Source organism: Brassica napus, chromosome C6 (assembly GCF_020379485.1).
Source record: "Brassica napus cultivar Da-Ae chromosome C6, Da-Ae, whole genome shotgun sequence".
Classification (NCBI taxonomy): domain Eukaryota; kingdom Viridiplantae; phylum Streptophyta; class Magnoliopsida; order Brassicales; family Brassicaceae; genus Brassica; species Brassica napus.
In genome coordinates, this window is record NC_063449.1 from 28117575 (window position 1) to 28134899 (window position 17325).

General features: G+C 35.1%; 4 protein-coding genes and 1 pseudogene across 5 annotated transcripts; 2 read left to right on the plus strand and 3 right to left on the minus strand.

Moving 5' to 3' along the window:
- The first annotated feature begins 258 nt into the window (after nucleotides 1–258).
- LOC106428193 (multiprotein-bridging factor 1b) lies at nucleotides 259–1621 on the plus strand. The gene is made up of 4 exons (XM_013868950.3): nucleotides 259–503; nucleotides 779–862; nucleotides 1148–1230; nucleotides 1304–1621. The coding sequence occupies exons 1-4, from the start codon at nucleotides 362–364 to the stop codon at nucleotides 1421–1423; spliced, it is 429 nt and encodes a 142-aa protein (XP_013724404.1). The 5' UTR covers nucleotides 259–361; the 3' UTR covers nucleotides 1424–1621.
- A 685-nt stretch (nucleotides 1622–2306) lies between these two features.
- Nucleotides 2307–16069, plus strand: LOC106428199 (probable serine/threonine-protein kinase PBL7). Of its 2 annotated transcripts, XM_022705350.2 has the most exons (9): nucleotides 2307–2468; nucleotides 2564–2840; nucleotides 2993–3072; nucleotides 10273–10325; nucleotides 12501–12660; nucleotides 14336–14564; nucleotides 14696–14934; nucleotides 15020–15155; nucleotides 15246–16069. In XM_022705350.2, the coding sequence occupies exons 6-9, from the start codon at nucleotides 14408–14410 to the stop codon at nucleotides 15917–15919; spliced, it is 1206 nt and encodes a 401-aa protein (XP_022561071.1). In that variant the 5' UTR covers nucleotides 2307–2468; nucleotides 2564–2840; nucleotides 2993–3072; nucleotides 10273–10325; nucleotides 12501–12660; nucleotides 14336–14407; the 3' UTR covers nucleotides 15920–16069. The 2 variants fall into 2 exon arrangements, with proteins under 2 accessions (XP_022561071.1, XP_013724409.1); XM_013868955.3 differs by lacking the exons at nucleotides 2307–2468; nucleotides 2564–2840; nucleotides 2993–3072; nucleotides 10273–10325; nucleotides 12501–12660 and having other exon boundaries at nucleotides 14270–14564.
- Nucleotides 3095–4174, minus strand: LOC125589039 (annotated as a pseudogene).
- On the minus strand, nucleotides 4203–9256 carry LOC125575503. Its single transcript, XM_048759799.1, has 9 exons — nucleotides 9187–9256; nucleotides 8909–9082; nucleotides 8611–8826; nucleotides 8095–8407; nucleotides 7055–8001; nucleotides 6210–6918; nucleotides 5462–6000; nucleotides 4557–5299; nucleotides 4203–4505 (listed from the first exon to the last, which is right to left on the minus strand). The coding sequence occupies exons 1-9, from the start codon at nucleotides 9254–9256 to the stop codon at nucleotides 4203–4205; spliced, it is 4014 nt and encodes a 1337-aa protein (XP_048615756.1).
- Nucleotides 10625–12916, minus strand: LOC106428206. The gene is made up of 9 exons (XM_013868959.2): nucleotides 12767–12916; nucleotides 12419–12680; nucleotides 12282–12335; nucleotides 11851–11935; nucleotides 11635–11767; nucleotides 11370–11554; nucleotides 11173–11296; nucleotides 10879–11094; nucleotides 10625–10786 (listed from the first exon to the last, which is right to left on the minus strand). The coding sequence occupies exons 1-9, from the start codon at nucleotides 12914–12916 to the stop codon at nucleotides 10625–10627; spliced, it is 1371 nt and encodes a 456-aa protein (XP_013724413.2).
- Nucleotides 16070–17325: the final 1256 nt, after the last annotated feature.

Sequence of the window (17325 nt, forward strand, 5' to 3'; positions counted from 1 at the left end):
ATCTAATAAAGAACCTATCGGTTAAACCATGATTCAGTAGCTTTGCTAAGCGATTAAGTTTACGCTAATGTTACCAGGCAAGTCTAGTATGGGGGAGATTTGTGGAAGTAGTTGCAGTGTCTTCCATGAGTAGAAGGGAATCGGAGGAATCAGAATTTGATATTTTGGCTCTTTTGCATAGAAAACGCCAAGTCTCACTTTACTTTTTTGAAATGATCAATTCACACCCATGCTTTTTAGTTTGAATCAATTCCACTACGACACGTCAATGTTGGCTATTTACTAAATTACCCCATTGTAGATATAAAAACGCAAAACGATAAAGGCGGTTGAAGAAGACAACACAATCTCAAGAGAAGCCATGGCAGGAGTAGGACCTATGACTCAGGACTGGGAGCCCGTGGTGATCCGTAAGAAAGCTCCCAACTCTGCCGCTAAGCGCGACGAGAAGACTGTCAACGCCGCTCGAAGAAGCGGCGCCGATATTGAATCCGTCAGAAAATGTTTGTTTTTCGTCTTCAATCTCTTTGTAGATCCTCTCTGATATGCCTTCTTAGCTCAAACTGTGCGATAAGTTTTCTATGGATTGGGTTAGATTTGACGAACGAGCGAATCGATATGAGTTTAGACTTATTGTGCCTGTTGTTAGGGTTTTTGTTGGTTGTGATTTCAATTAATGTTAAAGAAAAATCGTCGGATGATTATCTATGATCGTATCAGGTTGATGTGTATCTGTTTTGACATCTGATAGTGATCTGATTTTTTTGGTTGCAAATAGACAATGCTGGAACCAACAAGGCGGCTTCAAGCGGCACCTCCTTGAACACGAAGAGGCTTGATGATGACACTGAGAACTTAGCTCGTGAGTTTCTAATCTCCTAATATTTATTGACTTCGTTTCTTTCTGTATGAACAAAGAAAATTAGAAAAAGTAATGGTAGAATCACAGCGATTCTAATGGGATGAAACTAATTTCTCATTCCAGTAATGGCAATTCTTAGAGTATGTCGCCTGTCTGATAGTAAGAGGAAGTCTTTGTTCGTAGATGAGATAAAGTTAAAATTGTTTCCTTTTACAATATTAGATCGATTAGTATGTTGGTTGTCTGTAACAGCATATTTATGTGTGTGGTTTTATTGACATTCAGATGAACGTGTGCCTACTGAGTTGAAGAAAGCCATCATGCAAGCCCGATGCGAGAAGAAGCTGACCCAGTCCCAACTTGCTCAAGTACACTACTTTCTCTCTTGTTTCCTCTTGTATTTAATTCGCTTCATGATGATAATATTTGCTGGTTGTGCAGCTGATCAACGAGAAGCCGCAAGTGATCCAAGAATACGAGTCGGGGAAAGCCATACCGAACCAGCAGATCCTTTCTAAGCTGGAGAGGGCACTTGGAGCTAAACTCCGTGGGAAGAAGTAATAACAAAAGCTCTTTAAAGGTAGAAAAGAAAAGTTAATCGTGGTTCTCTCTCCAGTTCATATGGCTGAAGAAACTTTCTTTATATGCCTGCTTTTAATGCTTAGTAGAGCTCTCTGCAAGTGATCTTTTATGGTGTAAGAACGAAACAAATGCTGTTTGGAACCTTTTGTCAGTATAAATAAAATCCCTTGTGCTCTCTTTGTATCATCTTATCACAACCAAATATCAGATTTTGAAACCGGAGTACTAATCTAGTTACTCGGAAGCCAAACCGATTAGCTTATTTTTCTTAACCGGACAATAACCAATTTTGGGCCTTGGTCACGTGCACCCGTCCATATATAAAAATAAAACTAACTGTCGCTTGTCGGTCAATGAGATGTAAAAATATAGGGACCAAAGTTGTAAAGTACCCGTGAGAAGACGAGTATTCTCGTCGCCACGAAACAAGGCAGTACAGTGTGAGTCACTGAAGCTGGCTGACACTCACACAAGCACAAAAACCCAAAAATAATAATAACTAGATACGGATCCGCGCTATGCGCGGATATTATTTGGACAAATTACTCTAATTATTTTTGAGCTTAGATTATATAATTTAAGTTATATGTTTATAATATGATGTCTTCCTTATAATTTAATTTTGTTTTGTTTTTTGAAGTATATATAATGTTTGCTTGTTTAGTACATACATCAAACACACGTTTGTTTGTTAAAACCCAAAATTTAAACAAATTTGGTCCATATATACTTGATAAATGTTTGTGATCCATTAATTTGTAACGTAAGTACAGTTTAAGTATTTTGATTTGGCCCATTTATAAAAACAATATAGTTTGATAAAAAATTAAAGGAAGCCTAGAGTTTTTTTTTTCCGGGAAGATCAACTACTTCAACGTGTCCTTCTAAAAAAATCAACAACTTTATTTTTTCTTCTTCTTCGACGGTGGTTCTGTAATCGATCGAAATCACTTGAATCGTTCCCTTCAAATCCATAATCAAATCGTTCAAAAATCATTCAAGTCAATCGATCTTGTGTTTTAAGGTTAGACTCTTTTGATTTTTGTTTGTAAACACTTATATTAAGCAATCAGTGTTTGAACTTGGTTAATCAGTTGGAATTTTTTTAAACGTTCATAGATCTCTCACCTAGAGTTCTAGATCCCCCATCACAATGTTCGATTTCAAGATCTGCTTTAGTTCCGGGTCAACCATCACCAAGCTTTAGACTCACAGATAAGTTTTATTTTAAATTATAAAAATTTATTTTTGCTGTATAAACAGGATTTAGAAATCCAATTATGTTAATGAATAATTTATTATTGATACGTTTTTGTACAGGTAAAAAAAGTTTTTTCTTAAAAGGACATAAGAAGAGTAGAAGGCAAACCTGATATAGCTTATAAAAAAGTGAAGTGTATGTTTCAAACGCTTTATACACATTACATTTATATAAATTGCCTTCTTATTTATTCTCATGATCTTCTTCCTACTCTGTTTTTTAATAAATTTATTTGTTCTGGTTTATTTACGTTAACAGATCAAACTCATAGTTTATATATTCGTTAGGTTATTGGTGAGGACCTGAGAAAAGAGAAACTACAAATTACTAATTGGAACAGTCCACAAAACCAATTTCAGAAATAAAGGTTAGTACTATCTACCTCGTATATAAATTGAGGAACCGTGAACTAAACCAGTAGAATCTTTATAAGGATAGACTGTTTAGGATGCACGGCTAGACTTTATAGTAATAGATTAGATTGACTGCACTGGGAAATTTTCAGAATAGTGATCGTTGTATACTTGGTGTTAGTTTGGATGATTATTGTTCTGTGTATTGTTGAAATTTATTTGATTTTGGATTGGTTTGACTGGATAACAAACTGTATTTCTTTTGGTACAAAACATGATGATTATATTCATGTTTTGTTTCAATTCAAACCTCTGTAATGAGCAAATAGTGAATAGCAGAGTACATTGTGTCTGGTAAATGAAAAAAAAAACTGAATTTATTTAGTTCAAAGTCAGATATGACTTTAAAAACTTCAACTCAAATGTAGATCAGAAAAAAAAAAAAAAAAACACAAAACACCAGTTTCACGTTGCAGTCTAACACAAAAAACAATCTTTCGTTTAGACACTTCCATCACTCTTCTCTGTTTTCAAGATTATTGAAAACCTCTTTGAAAACAACATTTGTAGTTTTACTTTGTGTCTTCCCCTCTTTATCCACGATCAAAACTTTCAAACCTTTCTTCGATGTAACCCTTGATATGGCAACATATATAGCTGTCCGTGAGAAAAAACTGGTCTAGGAAGAAATAATCCAACTTCAGACAGTGATTGTCCTTGGCTTTTGTTGATGGTTATTGCAAAAGCCACTGCTAAAGGCAATTGTCTTCTACGCATCTTGAAAGGAAGTCTTTTATCTGTTGGAGTGATCAACAATCTTGGAATATAAGCGATTTCACCAACCTTAGCACCAGTTAAGATTCTAGCTTCCACCATAAAATCCATAAGCTGAGTGATTTGCAATCTTGTTCCATTCATTAAACCCTCATTAGGATTAATATTCCTAAGCAACATAACAGGACAACCAATCTTCAATCTTATACTATGGTTTGGTAGACCAGAAACTTTAATGTTGTTTAGGAAGTCGGTGCTGAGAGCATCATTGTTGACTGAACCAGTATCAGAAGGATCAATACTATCAGATGAAATAAAAACCATTTCTTCACCTGAAAGAAAGAACCAAATTTCAAAAATAAGTTAGTGTCTACACAGTATAATGACAATACATGTAATAAATAAAACTCTTACCATCAAGTTTAGACAACATATGATCGTTAATCATATTAACATCCTCATTTGTTGGACATAAGATTGCTCTCTGTTGGAAAAACTTAGGATCTTGAATTCCTCTTAATGAATCTGCATCTCCATAGATGGCATGACTTATAGTTTCTATCGGATACTCTTGGTCCATAATTAGTGCCTCCCCATCATTAGGCTCTGCTATTCTCCCATCCCCAACAGCCAAAATCCATTCAGAAAATTCTTTCAGATCTTTTGCCTCATCCTAAGAAAGATTGTTCGAAGATAATCTCATATTCTTAGTAAGTTTCAGAACCTTGCAATGTTCCCAGAGATAAGAAGAATTCATGGCAGCCAACACTATCTCAGCCCTGCTACCTCCAGTAATCACAGGAAGTACTTGCCGAAAGTCACCTCCAAAAACAATAACCTTCCCACCAAAAGGCTTATTGTCGTGATTCCCCATCAGATCCTTTAAACTTCTGTCTAAAGATTCAAAGCAATGTTTGCTCATCATTGGTGCTTCATCCCAAATAATTAGAGATGCTTCCTTTATCAAATTAGCTTTATCTGATCCATGAGTCAATGAACATGTAGTAAACTCATCTGGATTGATTGGTATGCTAAAACGGGAATGAGCAGTCCTACCACCTTGTAACAACAAAGAAGCAATTCCGCTAGATGCAGTATTAAGAACTATATCTCCCCTACACCTAACAGCAGCTGATAGAATTTGCCAAAGAAAGGTTTTTCCAGTGCCACCGAACCCATAAACAAAGAACATTCCACCTCTATCTTCAACAACAGCACCAATGATCTCATCGTATATCTTTTTTTGTTCATCAGTCATCTTCAGAATATCTCTGTCATGAGTGGCTTGCAACTCATGCAGGTCGTAATTTAATTCATCCAAGATCAAAACATTTTCGATCGGTTTGAATTCAGCAGGCAGTTTAGGCATAGATTCATAGACTGAAAGTGAACTCCCATTCCTTCTCATAAGCTTCTCAATCTCTATAAGAGCATATAGTTTCTTGTCACTGTCATTTAGTATAAGCCCTGCCAATAATATGGACAACATTTCCACTTAGTACCATCTATATAAATACCAATTTAAAATTACAAATATATCAACTAGTGGTAAAAATATCACTAACGTTTAATTTAAAACAAAATAATCTCATGACTGTCATACTTTATTAGAAGAGATTGGTATTGTACCTGGCCTATTGAAATGCATTCTGCGACTATACTCGATATCCTCAGACAACAGTTTCCATGTTTTATCCCAAACAACCTCTGGTTGACACAGACTATCGGATAGAAGCATTAGAACAAAAAGATCACGAACAACAGCTGCAGAGCTATCATAACTGCGCCTCACTAAATCATCTATATACTCCTGGTCATCATCCAATATTCCTCGAGCATAACATGCCTCTTTATACCCCTCGTAAACTACACCATTGTAGGTTTTAATATCGTCAAAGCTGGTAGGACCTTTGACGTAGTTCAATAACACTCTCAAAAAATAAGCACTTTCTTGCTTACGTGGGGCATAATTAATTCTTCCAACACTGAACCCTTGCTTCCTTCTAGTACACTTCTTCTGACTCTTTGAATATGTGTAGTAGTTGGGAATCTGAATATAAGTAAGAGTCCGAGCGAAAGCATCAACTTCATTAAGCTTAAACCAAGCCAGAAACATTGTGTTCTCGATAAGCTTACGACCAAGAACATCTTTCAGTTTGTCCTTCCCTCTGAAGATAATATTTTGTTTTCCTGGTAGATGAAATGAGAGGATCTCAACGGATGTTGATCTATAATGTATGGGATATTTAAAAATCCTCCACGCTCCTTCACAAGTAGAAACATATCTACAAATATATATAAATTTCCTATTAGAATATCAGATTAAAAGCATAATAATCAGTAAAAATATAAAGAAAACTGCATCAAATAATAATACCTGCAATCAAAGAAATCCTTTATTTCATTCTTCTTAATCTCAACGTTTTGTTTCAAAACATCACCACCAGTGTCTGTCGCTGAGTTAGCTGGAGCTGAGGTCGCACAACCTGAGGTTGCTGTAGCTGAGTGGGCTGCAGATGAGCTTGGTGCTGCTGAGTTCGCTGGAGCTGAGGTAGCTAGTGTTTCGCTCCTAACTTCTGGCCCTGGTGGTTCGACAACTACAGTTACACGATCCGCTCCTTTATTAATGTATTTAAATAAATACTTAATAGAACCAACTTGATTGCACCACTCTACATTAATGTGAGCTCGATAACGAAGAGAGAGTTTCCTGTTGTAAGGGATGACCCATCTGTTATCACATTTTAAGCCATTCTTCTCAATATAACAGTCAGACTGGCGTCTTCTATAGAGTGGAAATCCATCTTTTTTCACCCGAGTATTCTCTGCGAATTGCTTAGGAAACATTTTCGAACACTGTCCATTCTCCATACATGGTGAATTCATAATAGCAGCTCCACAGGGACCATGAATCATACAATCCTTAACAACATTGTAAAGATCTGGATCAGATGATTTATCTGGGATCTCAGCTGATATGATTTTATCAATGTCTTCTGTTTTGGGAAACTTGGAGGAAGGGTGCATAAAAAGCAGAATGTGAGCATGTGGCAGGCCTCTCTTTTGAAACTCAACAGTATACATAGCTGCAATAGGAAAAAACTTAACGGGTCAAAAAATATTATAAACTCAAGATCCAATCAATATAAACAGTTCCGAGAATTATAACATATATAAAATAGTAAAAAGATAAAATAATAACGATGTTCGAGCAAAACTTACATGAAGATGTCTTTCCCAGAATATTCTTCTTTGTCAAATCATTCATCAAAGATTCGAGTTTCAGCTTAAAGATCCGACAAATAATCTCAGGCCTGTCATCTGATTTCAAGCCTCTTTTCTTAAGAAATCTTGTAAGTTCTGGCCATTTTGGATTGCATGTGAATGTGATGAAAAGGTCTGGAAAACCAAAATGTCTACAAATGGCCATAGCGTCTAAGTACATATTCTTCATGTATCTTGGACTCCCTGTAAAAGTAGCTGGTAGAAGAAATTGTTGACCTTGTTCATTCATATCTGAGTTGCCAGCATTTTCTGATTCTCTGATAGAGTCGTAACTGTCTGAACGCAAGCATGTCTGGTTAAGCTTCAAATACCTCAGTCTATTAGATTCTATTGTAGTATAGGCGTCCACTATGAACTGTTGAAATAACCTTCTTGAATAGAGCAGAACATGTGACTCATTATCTCGCTCTTGAAGCCTGAAAGCAAAAAACTGCCTCATACTGATTGAAGGATTTTTGAGTTTCTTTGACGCTTCTGTAATGCCTTTCTTAATACCAACCCTGAAACCATCCTCACCATAGACAAATATTAGAGGATATTGTAGTGCTAGATAAGAGATATGAATCTCATCGATCCTGGTTAGTTTTCCAGATTTATGCTGAAGCACAATATCCCGCTTATCCATTCCTAAATTAAAATCACCAGGAATCAATGCAGCCACCTCAGCTGCTGTTGGCATATTATATGTCCTACCATCTTTGTCACTTCTACTGACAATTCGCATATGGAAGGTTTTTTCAGGATTCAATTGAAATCTCTCTCTAGCTGATCGAAACTGCACAACATATGGATTAACAGCATTCAACATCTTGATAATAGGTTGAATAACTTCCTTCTTCAAACCGTCTTGCTTACTACCAGGTGAGAAATTTTTGGATTTGCTGCTAACACAAACAAAAACACGTACACATTTAGCTATTAAATATAAAACTCTTACAAAACGAAAACTTAGCTATGGGCATATAGATATTAGTTACCTCAGAGCATTAAATTTGTTTTCAACTTCATTCTCTGTATCAACAATGTATAGTTGTCCAAACTTGGCATGGTCTCCTTCAGGTGGTGTTAAACTTCCCATCAAATGATAGTTTTCACCATGAAGCTGAATCATCTGTGGTCCTCGTCCCTTTTTCATAGATTTATCTATCTTCCCACCAAGTGAAGTGAAAGAGAAAACCATATTATATGATCTCGTATTCCTTTGAAAATGTTTGCTAAGCTTATCAGTTCCTGTTAGAAGGTTCATTAGAAGATCAGGGGGCTTCTTTAGGTATGGCAACTGAACCTGTCCTTGCATGCAACACAATGTAAATATAGGTTTTCGTCTATATTTGTTCTTGTTTATGCGTTCCCCATACCACATAATAGCTCCACAATGTACACATTTGTGTTCTGGGTCACCCTCATCAACATAATCTGGTAAATTATAAGAAGGTAGGTTAGGAGAACATTTTCCACGAACCAAACATATTTAATTGAGTAATTAAACTAACCATCCTCTTTAGGAGATATTGGTTTGACTTTTTTCTTCACTTCAGAGAAGGTTTTTTTAAACATTGCCGCCAGTTTCATCACTCGTTCTGATTGGTTGTTTATTTCTGGTTCTAGCAAAATAGATTGTTCGTGATCTGAAGTATCAGAATCAAAACTTTCTTGACTACTACTGTCAAATTCTAGGTCATCATAACCATCCATGTTGCTTAGTAAATCTGCAAAATAGTTATCAATTTAAAACATACACAACAGATCAGACACTAATATAACTTGATAGCAACAGTTTATAGAAGTTACCTTCATTCAGTGGATCAGATTTCGAAAAATTATGTTCAGCTCCAGCATTTTTTGACATTCCTGAATCTCTTGTCGTTTCTCTGGTCTGTGTGTTTGGTATTCTAGGAATTGATTTGTGTTGTCTTAAAGATGGGAGATGATTTTGACATGGTCCAGTAAAAGTAGTTGAGATGCCTGCATAACAAAACGAATTAGATAATGAAAGTTAAAATGTTTAGTTTTTAAACGCAAACTCTTTTGTTCGAGCTTTCATCACTCTGTTAATTGGCTTGGCATACCTTTATGTTGTCTATCAAATGTGGATATTCGTGACGCTCTTGCAGTTTCTGTGGTCTTTGTGTTAGGCATTTTAGGAATTGGTGAATATTGTCTTTGAAATGTGAGCTGACTTGGATATGATCCAGTGTAGATAGCTGAGATGCATACATAGTAAAAGAAATTAGTTAATGACTGTAAAATGTCTTAAAAATAATTGCAGACTCTAAAGTTACAACTACTACAACTCTGGCAGTAACTATCTATATACCTTTGATTTGATGACTCATGTTCTTGTGATGAGAAGAATCGTTGTTTTCTTTTTCAGAATAAACTACACCAAGAGTTACAAATTTGTGTGAATTGAATGGTACAATACACTTTGTATATCAAAATAGAAATAGTATATAATATTCACCACCTCGTTTGTTATTAGGTTTCGACACTGTAACTGAAACTCTTGGGTGACAACTTTCTGCAATGTTCTTATTTGTAACATCATTCAATATTCTTGCAAAAACTGCAGTCAAGGGGACATCTTTGGTTTGGGAAGATTCAGTTATTTGTTTAGATGTAGATTGCGCACGTTTCCGATGAGCATCTGCTCCAAAGGAAACATGATGCTTTCGTTTCATTCTGTGAATATAAACATTAATGTGTGCAGAAAACTCTTTGTGTATTATATATATAATAAAATAAAGTTAGCTAATGATTAAGAGAAATGTTAGAATCACCTGAACAACGATGGTGAAAGGAATATAATTGTTCAGAGACTGCTGATAAATCTGTTTCTATAATGAAAAGTTAATCTCTGTACATTCTGCTTATCTAAATTTTGAAGACGAATTAAGGGCGGGACTTATGAAAAATTAAAATTAAAATTGCTTTAGTTAAGATTTTTTGCATAATAGGTAGTATAATATCTAAATAGATCACAACAATTTTTATATTTAGATACAATATAACAGTTTTAACATATATCTCAACCGATTTCTTTAGTATCTGTGTGTTATTCTTTAATTTTGTTTATTACTATCAAATTTGAACATTTCTATTAATAAAATAATAGAAATGACTAACATTCTTCTACGTTATTTGATGTTTTTCAGGACAGTTTATGTGTCTAACTTGAAGCGACATATGGTCATAGAGTTAACAAAAGGTATTCCAACTACAACATATGCCAAGTAAGCGATAACTTAACATTCATTTTGCAGTAGGTTAAACATCTATAATAACAAATAAGATATTTTCCACTACTTGAATATATGTTTAATGAAAGCATAACAATGAAACTTATTAGTTTATTAAAACTCATTTTATTAAAACTCATCCTTATTGATAGGAAAAAACCAACATAATACGTAGAAACTGAAAAAAAACACTATCCTAGAAAAATAAAATAAAAAAGCATTTATTTGATTTGCTAAAATGCAACAAAGTCCGTAACAGCAACACCTTTCACTTCTCCACAGTGTTCTTTACCACCTTGATTATCTTAGAGCATTGTTTCTTTGAAGTAGAAGAAAGGTCATCAATTTCATTACTGCTTCCTTTTCGTTTTGACAGTGGAGTTGAAGATAAACATGTGTTGTCTTCAGATTCAATGCTGATAAAAGACACCTAATACAAAAAAACAGATTCAAAATATTAAATAGGTAACCATAACAAATATGCTTATTATACAATATAAAAACATCACAAATTTTACAAACCTGTCCTGATGAACGATCAGAGGAAACTATGGTCGATGTATCTCCGGTGTCCTCATCGTCCGCGCGAGTTATTATTGCATCAGCAGACCAAGTCTTCCCAACATTAAATATATGGGATCCATAATCAACATTATCTTTGTTCACATAGACTCCAAATTTGAAAGTCTTCCCAATCAGAGCAGTAACTTGGTCAGGCAAGTCTTCAGGATCCTCAACCTAAATAGAAATAAACACAACATTAAAAACGACAAATGCAACCCATAATATAAAAGTGAAATTACAACTTGTATATACCTCTTCTAGAGAACCATTTAAGAGTACTTCAGCACTTACTCCCAAAATAGGTTCAGCAACAGTATCAAGCAACATCACCTTAGTTTCACCAGTGTCATCCTTTAGTAATAGGTGTATTTTGAACCTGTACGAAATTTATAAATTAGTTACAACATATAGATTGTGAAACATTTTAGTTTCAAGTTAAAAAGACATACCTAGGTGCAACATTGGTGACTGACTGATGGCATGTATCACAATACCACATATGTTTCACAGGCACCACATCCCTATTAGTAATGTCAGTAACCTTCTTATAGTGGCACTTAGCACAACCAAAATAATACCATGCCCAATCTGTGTCTATTGCATTAACTGTTGCTGTAACAATGCATTTCTCAATCTGTACAAGTAACGTTAGCTTTATTAACTTTCCACATGTTTTTATTTTAAAAAAAGCTAAGATAAATATATAAAACGAACCTCAGTCGCCATTATGATATCCAAAATTGTTCTCTCTGGGTAAATTGACCACTGATCTGGTTGGCGTTTGTTTCCTTTGGGTTTCACAACCTCACGACCATCAGTAATGAGATCAAGCTCATTATTTGGCATCCTATATAGCAATTAAACTTTTACACAAGAAGGAATCTATGTAGATATATCTAAAAAGTATTATGATATGATCGTATAACGTACAGTCTGATATAATCTTGCACATCAAATCCAGGTGGATTTATCTCCAAGGTTGAAGTATCAAATGCATTTGTTATCTGGACTTGTCCTACAACAAACAAAGTAAATAATTGAAATAAATTAAAATACAAATCTAAATATATGCTAATTAATAGTTTAGTAGATATATTACCCTTGTAAACATTGATTTTGGCAAATCTCAGTAAACAGAGGAAATTTTTATTCACTTGACCAACTTTGTATGTATATAAAATTTGTTCAGCATAACGACCCCAAAGACAACATGCTATTTGGTGGTCCCTGATAATAGAGGAAAAAATATAAATTATTAAAAACACGATTTGGGCACATTTAAAATGTATATTTGTCTAATGTAATGTTCATAACTTACTCTCTATCAGTCAAAGTAAGTTCCAGCTTCTTTGTTTCTTTACCTTGAACTGGCACAACCTGCATATCTCCAATATCTATTGCTTGACCAATAACATCTACAAACATACAAAGAAATTTGGATTATTAATTTAGATAAGCAGAAGAATATAGATATATAAGAAATTATATTATGAGTTACCAATTAGAACATTTGAATCAAGACTTCCATTCATGATTTCTGGGAAAGTGGTCAATGACAAAAATTCATCATCATTTTTCAGGGAGGAATTGGTGACATTAGAGTTACTTATGATGGTCAGCTTGTACGCATGACTGGTCGGTCGGTACTTTCCAGCTGCAGGAGTTACGGACACATTCTCAATGAACCTCCATTGTCCCACCTGAAGTTTCTTAACACGAGCCAAGAAGAGTCTCTTGCAGGTACAATGAATCTTAACACCCTACAATAACATTTGATATAATATAGTTTAGCATACTGCAATACAACCTTTGAGAAACATAAAAGTTATGTCATGGAAACACTTACTGTCTTATCTGCGAGTATGAACTGCAAAGAGTCTCCACCGGGGTAGTTAGAACGCTGTGTCCATGAATGTAGAACCTTTACTTCAACCTTCCAAGTTGATTTAAATGGTTTGACATCGTTCAACAAAGTTATTCGGTCTGATGTAACCATTGCCATTAGCTTCTCTGTCTTTTTAATAGTGAGTTATAGAAAGTGTTAGGCAATGGGAAGATGTTTTATAGTGATATGTTTCTAAAGATTGGATTGAAGGAGTATCGTTAGGATATTTTGATTTGCATATTTTATGAAATCGAAAACAAATTCTGGTTACTCTATTTTGTAGGAGTTGTTATATTCGGTTAAGATATGGAACACATAAGAATGTAATTGTTAAGCTGATAAATATGGCGTTCGAAATATATGGACGAATATCTTGGGAAAAGAATATCCAATCTTTAGAGGATAGATTTGAGTACATTTATTCTTTTGTACTTGATTTTGATAATCAAATATATTTAACGATGGGAGACAGATACAAAATTTAAATGAACGTAAGTCCTGAATCACATAGTTGGCTTCAATAGATAAAAAAATTCATATGTAATGTAATTAGATAACAATGATGAAATTTTACAATTTCTATGATGTAAACTTATATTCATATAATATTATGTTCATAATAGAATTCTGTATAACTGGGAATGTTTGATATGGTGAATAATGATCAAAGTATGTATTACAATTTGTTGGTATAAAAACTGGAATGGTATGTATTACGATTTGGGTACATTTAAAATGTATATTTGTCTAATGTAATTATTAAAACTGGAATGGTAGGTATTGCAGGTGCAGAGTGTGATAACCAAATTTAAATAAATTTTTAATGTTGGTTTTGTCTAAGTTGGGTATGAAGGATAACCGATTAGACGTGTATTTCTATGTTGGTTTAAATTAAGTTGTAAGTTAAACTGATATATTCAAGGAACCAAACACATTTACATATCCAAACACTTGCTATTCTAAAGGTAGTCCAAATTTAAATGACAACTTGTAAATGGTAGATATTAAATATGACTCTGTTTTAATAGATTAGATTCATATAATATTATGTTCATAATAGAATTCTGTATAACTGGGAATGTTTGATATGGTGAATAATGATCAAAGTATGTATTACAATTTGTTGGTATAAAAACTGGAATGGTATGTATTACGATTTGGGTACATTTAAAATGTATATTTGTCTAATGTAATTATTAAAACTGGAATGGTAGGTATTGCAGGTGCAGAGTGTGATAACCAAATTTAAATAAATTTTTAATGTTGGTTTTGTCTAAGTTGGGTATGAAGGATAACCGATTAGACGTGTATTTCTATGTTGGTTTAAATTAAGTTGTAAGTTAAACTGATATATTCAAGGAACCAAACACATTTACATATCCAAACACTTGCTATTCTAAAGGTAGTCCAAATTTAAATGACAACTTGTAAATGGTAGATATTAAATATGACTCTGTTTTAATAGATTAGATTTCACAAGACCCGAAGCTTTAAAGTTATTCTGTATCAATTTCGTCTTCCTCCTTCTAGGGTTTCTACATCTTCTCGTTTTTTCCATTTCTGGAAACCGTTAAAGGCGTCTTCTTGTTCCTGGGGGGTGAAATGGAGGAAACAGAAGAAGCGTACCAGAAGAAAGAGCGAGCTTCACTTGTAGCCATTGTCGTTCTTGCTTGCCTTGCTCTGTCATCTTTGTTCGTCGCCTTTAGCTACTACTGCTATATCCGTAACAAAGTTTCCAAGCGTCACAGAATCAACAAGAGTAAGCACAACAATTTAGACAACAGTTTCTCTGTTTCGTTTCATGTCCTTGTGTAAACAGAACGAGTCTGGTCTTATCTTTAACCTGCAATTTCTTGTCTTTTCGCTCTCTGGTTTTACCTGTGTATATAGAGTTTGACTGCGAGGAGAAAGGTGATTGTCAAGAACAACAAGAAGTTACTGACAAGGGGATACAGGTTTTCACTTTCAAGCAACTACATTCAGCAACTGGTGGGTTTAGTAAGTCGAATGTGGTTGGTCATGGTGGGTTTGGATTGGTTTACCGTGGTGTGCTTAACAACGGGAGAAAAGTTGCTATCAAGTTTATGGATAATGCAGGAAAGCAAGGCGAAGAAGAGTTCAAGATGGAGGTTTGCTGTTGTTTATTTGTGCTATAAGTCTTTGTTTAGCTCACTAATTTCTTCAACGGTTGATTAATTTTGTATCTGATGACAGGTTGAGTTACTGAGCCGTCTGCGTTCACCCTACTTGTTGGCACTTCTTGGTTATTGCTCAGACAATAGTCATAAACTGCTTGTGTACGAGTTCATGGCCAATGGCGGTCTGCAGGAACACCTCTATCCTAATAACAGTTAAGTTTCTTCTTCAAGTTATGTTACAAACTTCCGGCGTGTTTAATAGATATGACTGATATAGAGATGTCTGTTGTTTTTGCATATAGGGTCTGGTTCTGTCCCATTGAGATTAGACTGGGAAACTCGGATGAGAATAGCTCTGGGAGCTGCAAAAGGCTTGGAGTATCTCCATGAACAAGTATCACCTCCAGTGATTCACCGAGACTTCAAGAGCAGCAATGTTCTGCTTGACAGAAACCTCCACACCAAGGTTTCAGACTTCGGATTGGCTAAAGTAGGATCAGATAAAGCTGGTGGGCATGTCTCTACACGTGTACTAGGCACACAAGGATACGTTGCTCCTGAGTATGCTCTAACTGGCCACTTGACTACAAAATCAGATGTCTATAGCTACGGCATTGTCTTGTTAGAGTTACTAACCGGGAGGGTTCCGGTAGATATGAAGAGAGCTACTGGAGAAGGAGTTCTTGTATCTTGGGCTTTGCCTCAACTGGCTGAGAGAGACAAAGTGGTGGACGTAATGGATCCAGCACTTGAAGGGCAGTACTCGACCAAAGAGGTTGTTCAGGTTGCAGCAATAGCAGCAATGTGTGTTCAAGAAGAAACTGATTACAGACCGTTGATGGCAGATGTGGTGAAGTCATTGGTTCCTTTAGTGAGAAGCCGTGGGTCAGGCTCAAAGGTTAGTGGATGCTCTAGTAGCTTTAGCTTGGCTCGCTCTCCTAACTTACCCGATAAAGCAAGCGTCGGTTCTCAATAAAATCAAAGAAACCAAGGTTTTTTTAAGTTTTTTATGTACTAAGGGAGTTTGTTAAGGCAGTGTATAATGTAACAGTGGATGTTTTTACTAAAATATAAACTTTCAAAACTCTGTGTATAAATTTTAATCAAGGTACTGAATGTTATGTAACACTCAACCTTTTGAGTGATGATCAAATAATGAACTTATCAGGGCTGTTTATTTGGCAGAAGCAACTTCCTGCCGTCAGGGACCGGCCCATCGTTACTAAAGATAAACAAAAGTTAAATAATACATAAGTGGTCATTAACTAAAATATTTAATACAGTAAAAAACATCTACCATATTCATTTGTGATGTTCTTACGCAAAAATTCCATCGATCTATCACCAGTCGATTCATATACAATATGTCTACCACCACTATCATCATTATCACCTTCTTCTTCTTCATCACCATCACAATCAGCTTCTTCTCCTTCTCCTTCTCCTTCTCCTTCTCCATCATCATCATTTTGCCATTGTACAAAATCATAATCTTCCCAATGTGAATCACTTATTAAGTTGTGTAGCGTCATCGTCGTTGTCACCAGCTTAATCCACTAGATCATGCCATACTTTGGATGCTTATAATCCAAAATCCTCCATTTTGCTTTCCATACTCCAAATATCATCTCAATCACTGATCGCAACTTGGAGGGCGAACCGACACATGAGTTCCATCAAGTGCTCCAATACAATTTTTGAAATAAGGCCAATATCGATTATCATTCCTCAAAACAAGATTTACTCTTGCAAACTCGCCTTCTTGTGGTTTTAGTGTATCCTCTGCAAACTTGAGAAGAGCACTCAAGACATCATGAAGCTTCATTTTTACCGTATCCAATGACCGCTAATACCTTTCACCTATATCCCTCATAGTCTTATCCTGACCAACCACCTCAAGAAACATCGCAACAGATTCCTCAATGTAGACATTGTGAGACTATTATAATCCATATCACTCAGTTAGCATCTTGCACAAAGCTTCAAAAATTCTTTGATTCATTCAAAGAATGTCATAACATTGCTGATCTGATTCGTACATAAGTTGTTCAACATGACGCCATCATGCTCCTCGATCTGTTCTATGACTCAATCTCTCAGCAGTAACCACATCAAACAAACCAAGTTCATCATCATAATCACCATCCTCATCTTCCAATATCCATCATTCAAGCACCTACAAAGCCAACAAAAGGAGATTGTTTTATTAGTGTTACTACACCAGCAAACAGATTCATTACACGTGATATATAAAGACACCAAACTTGTGAAGAAATCAATACATCAGATTCATTACACCAACAAGGTCATAAGCAACATATCTTCTTATTAACACAACAGCCAAAACACAAGATAACGTATCATTTCCTTCTTGTAGACATT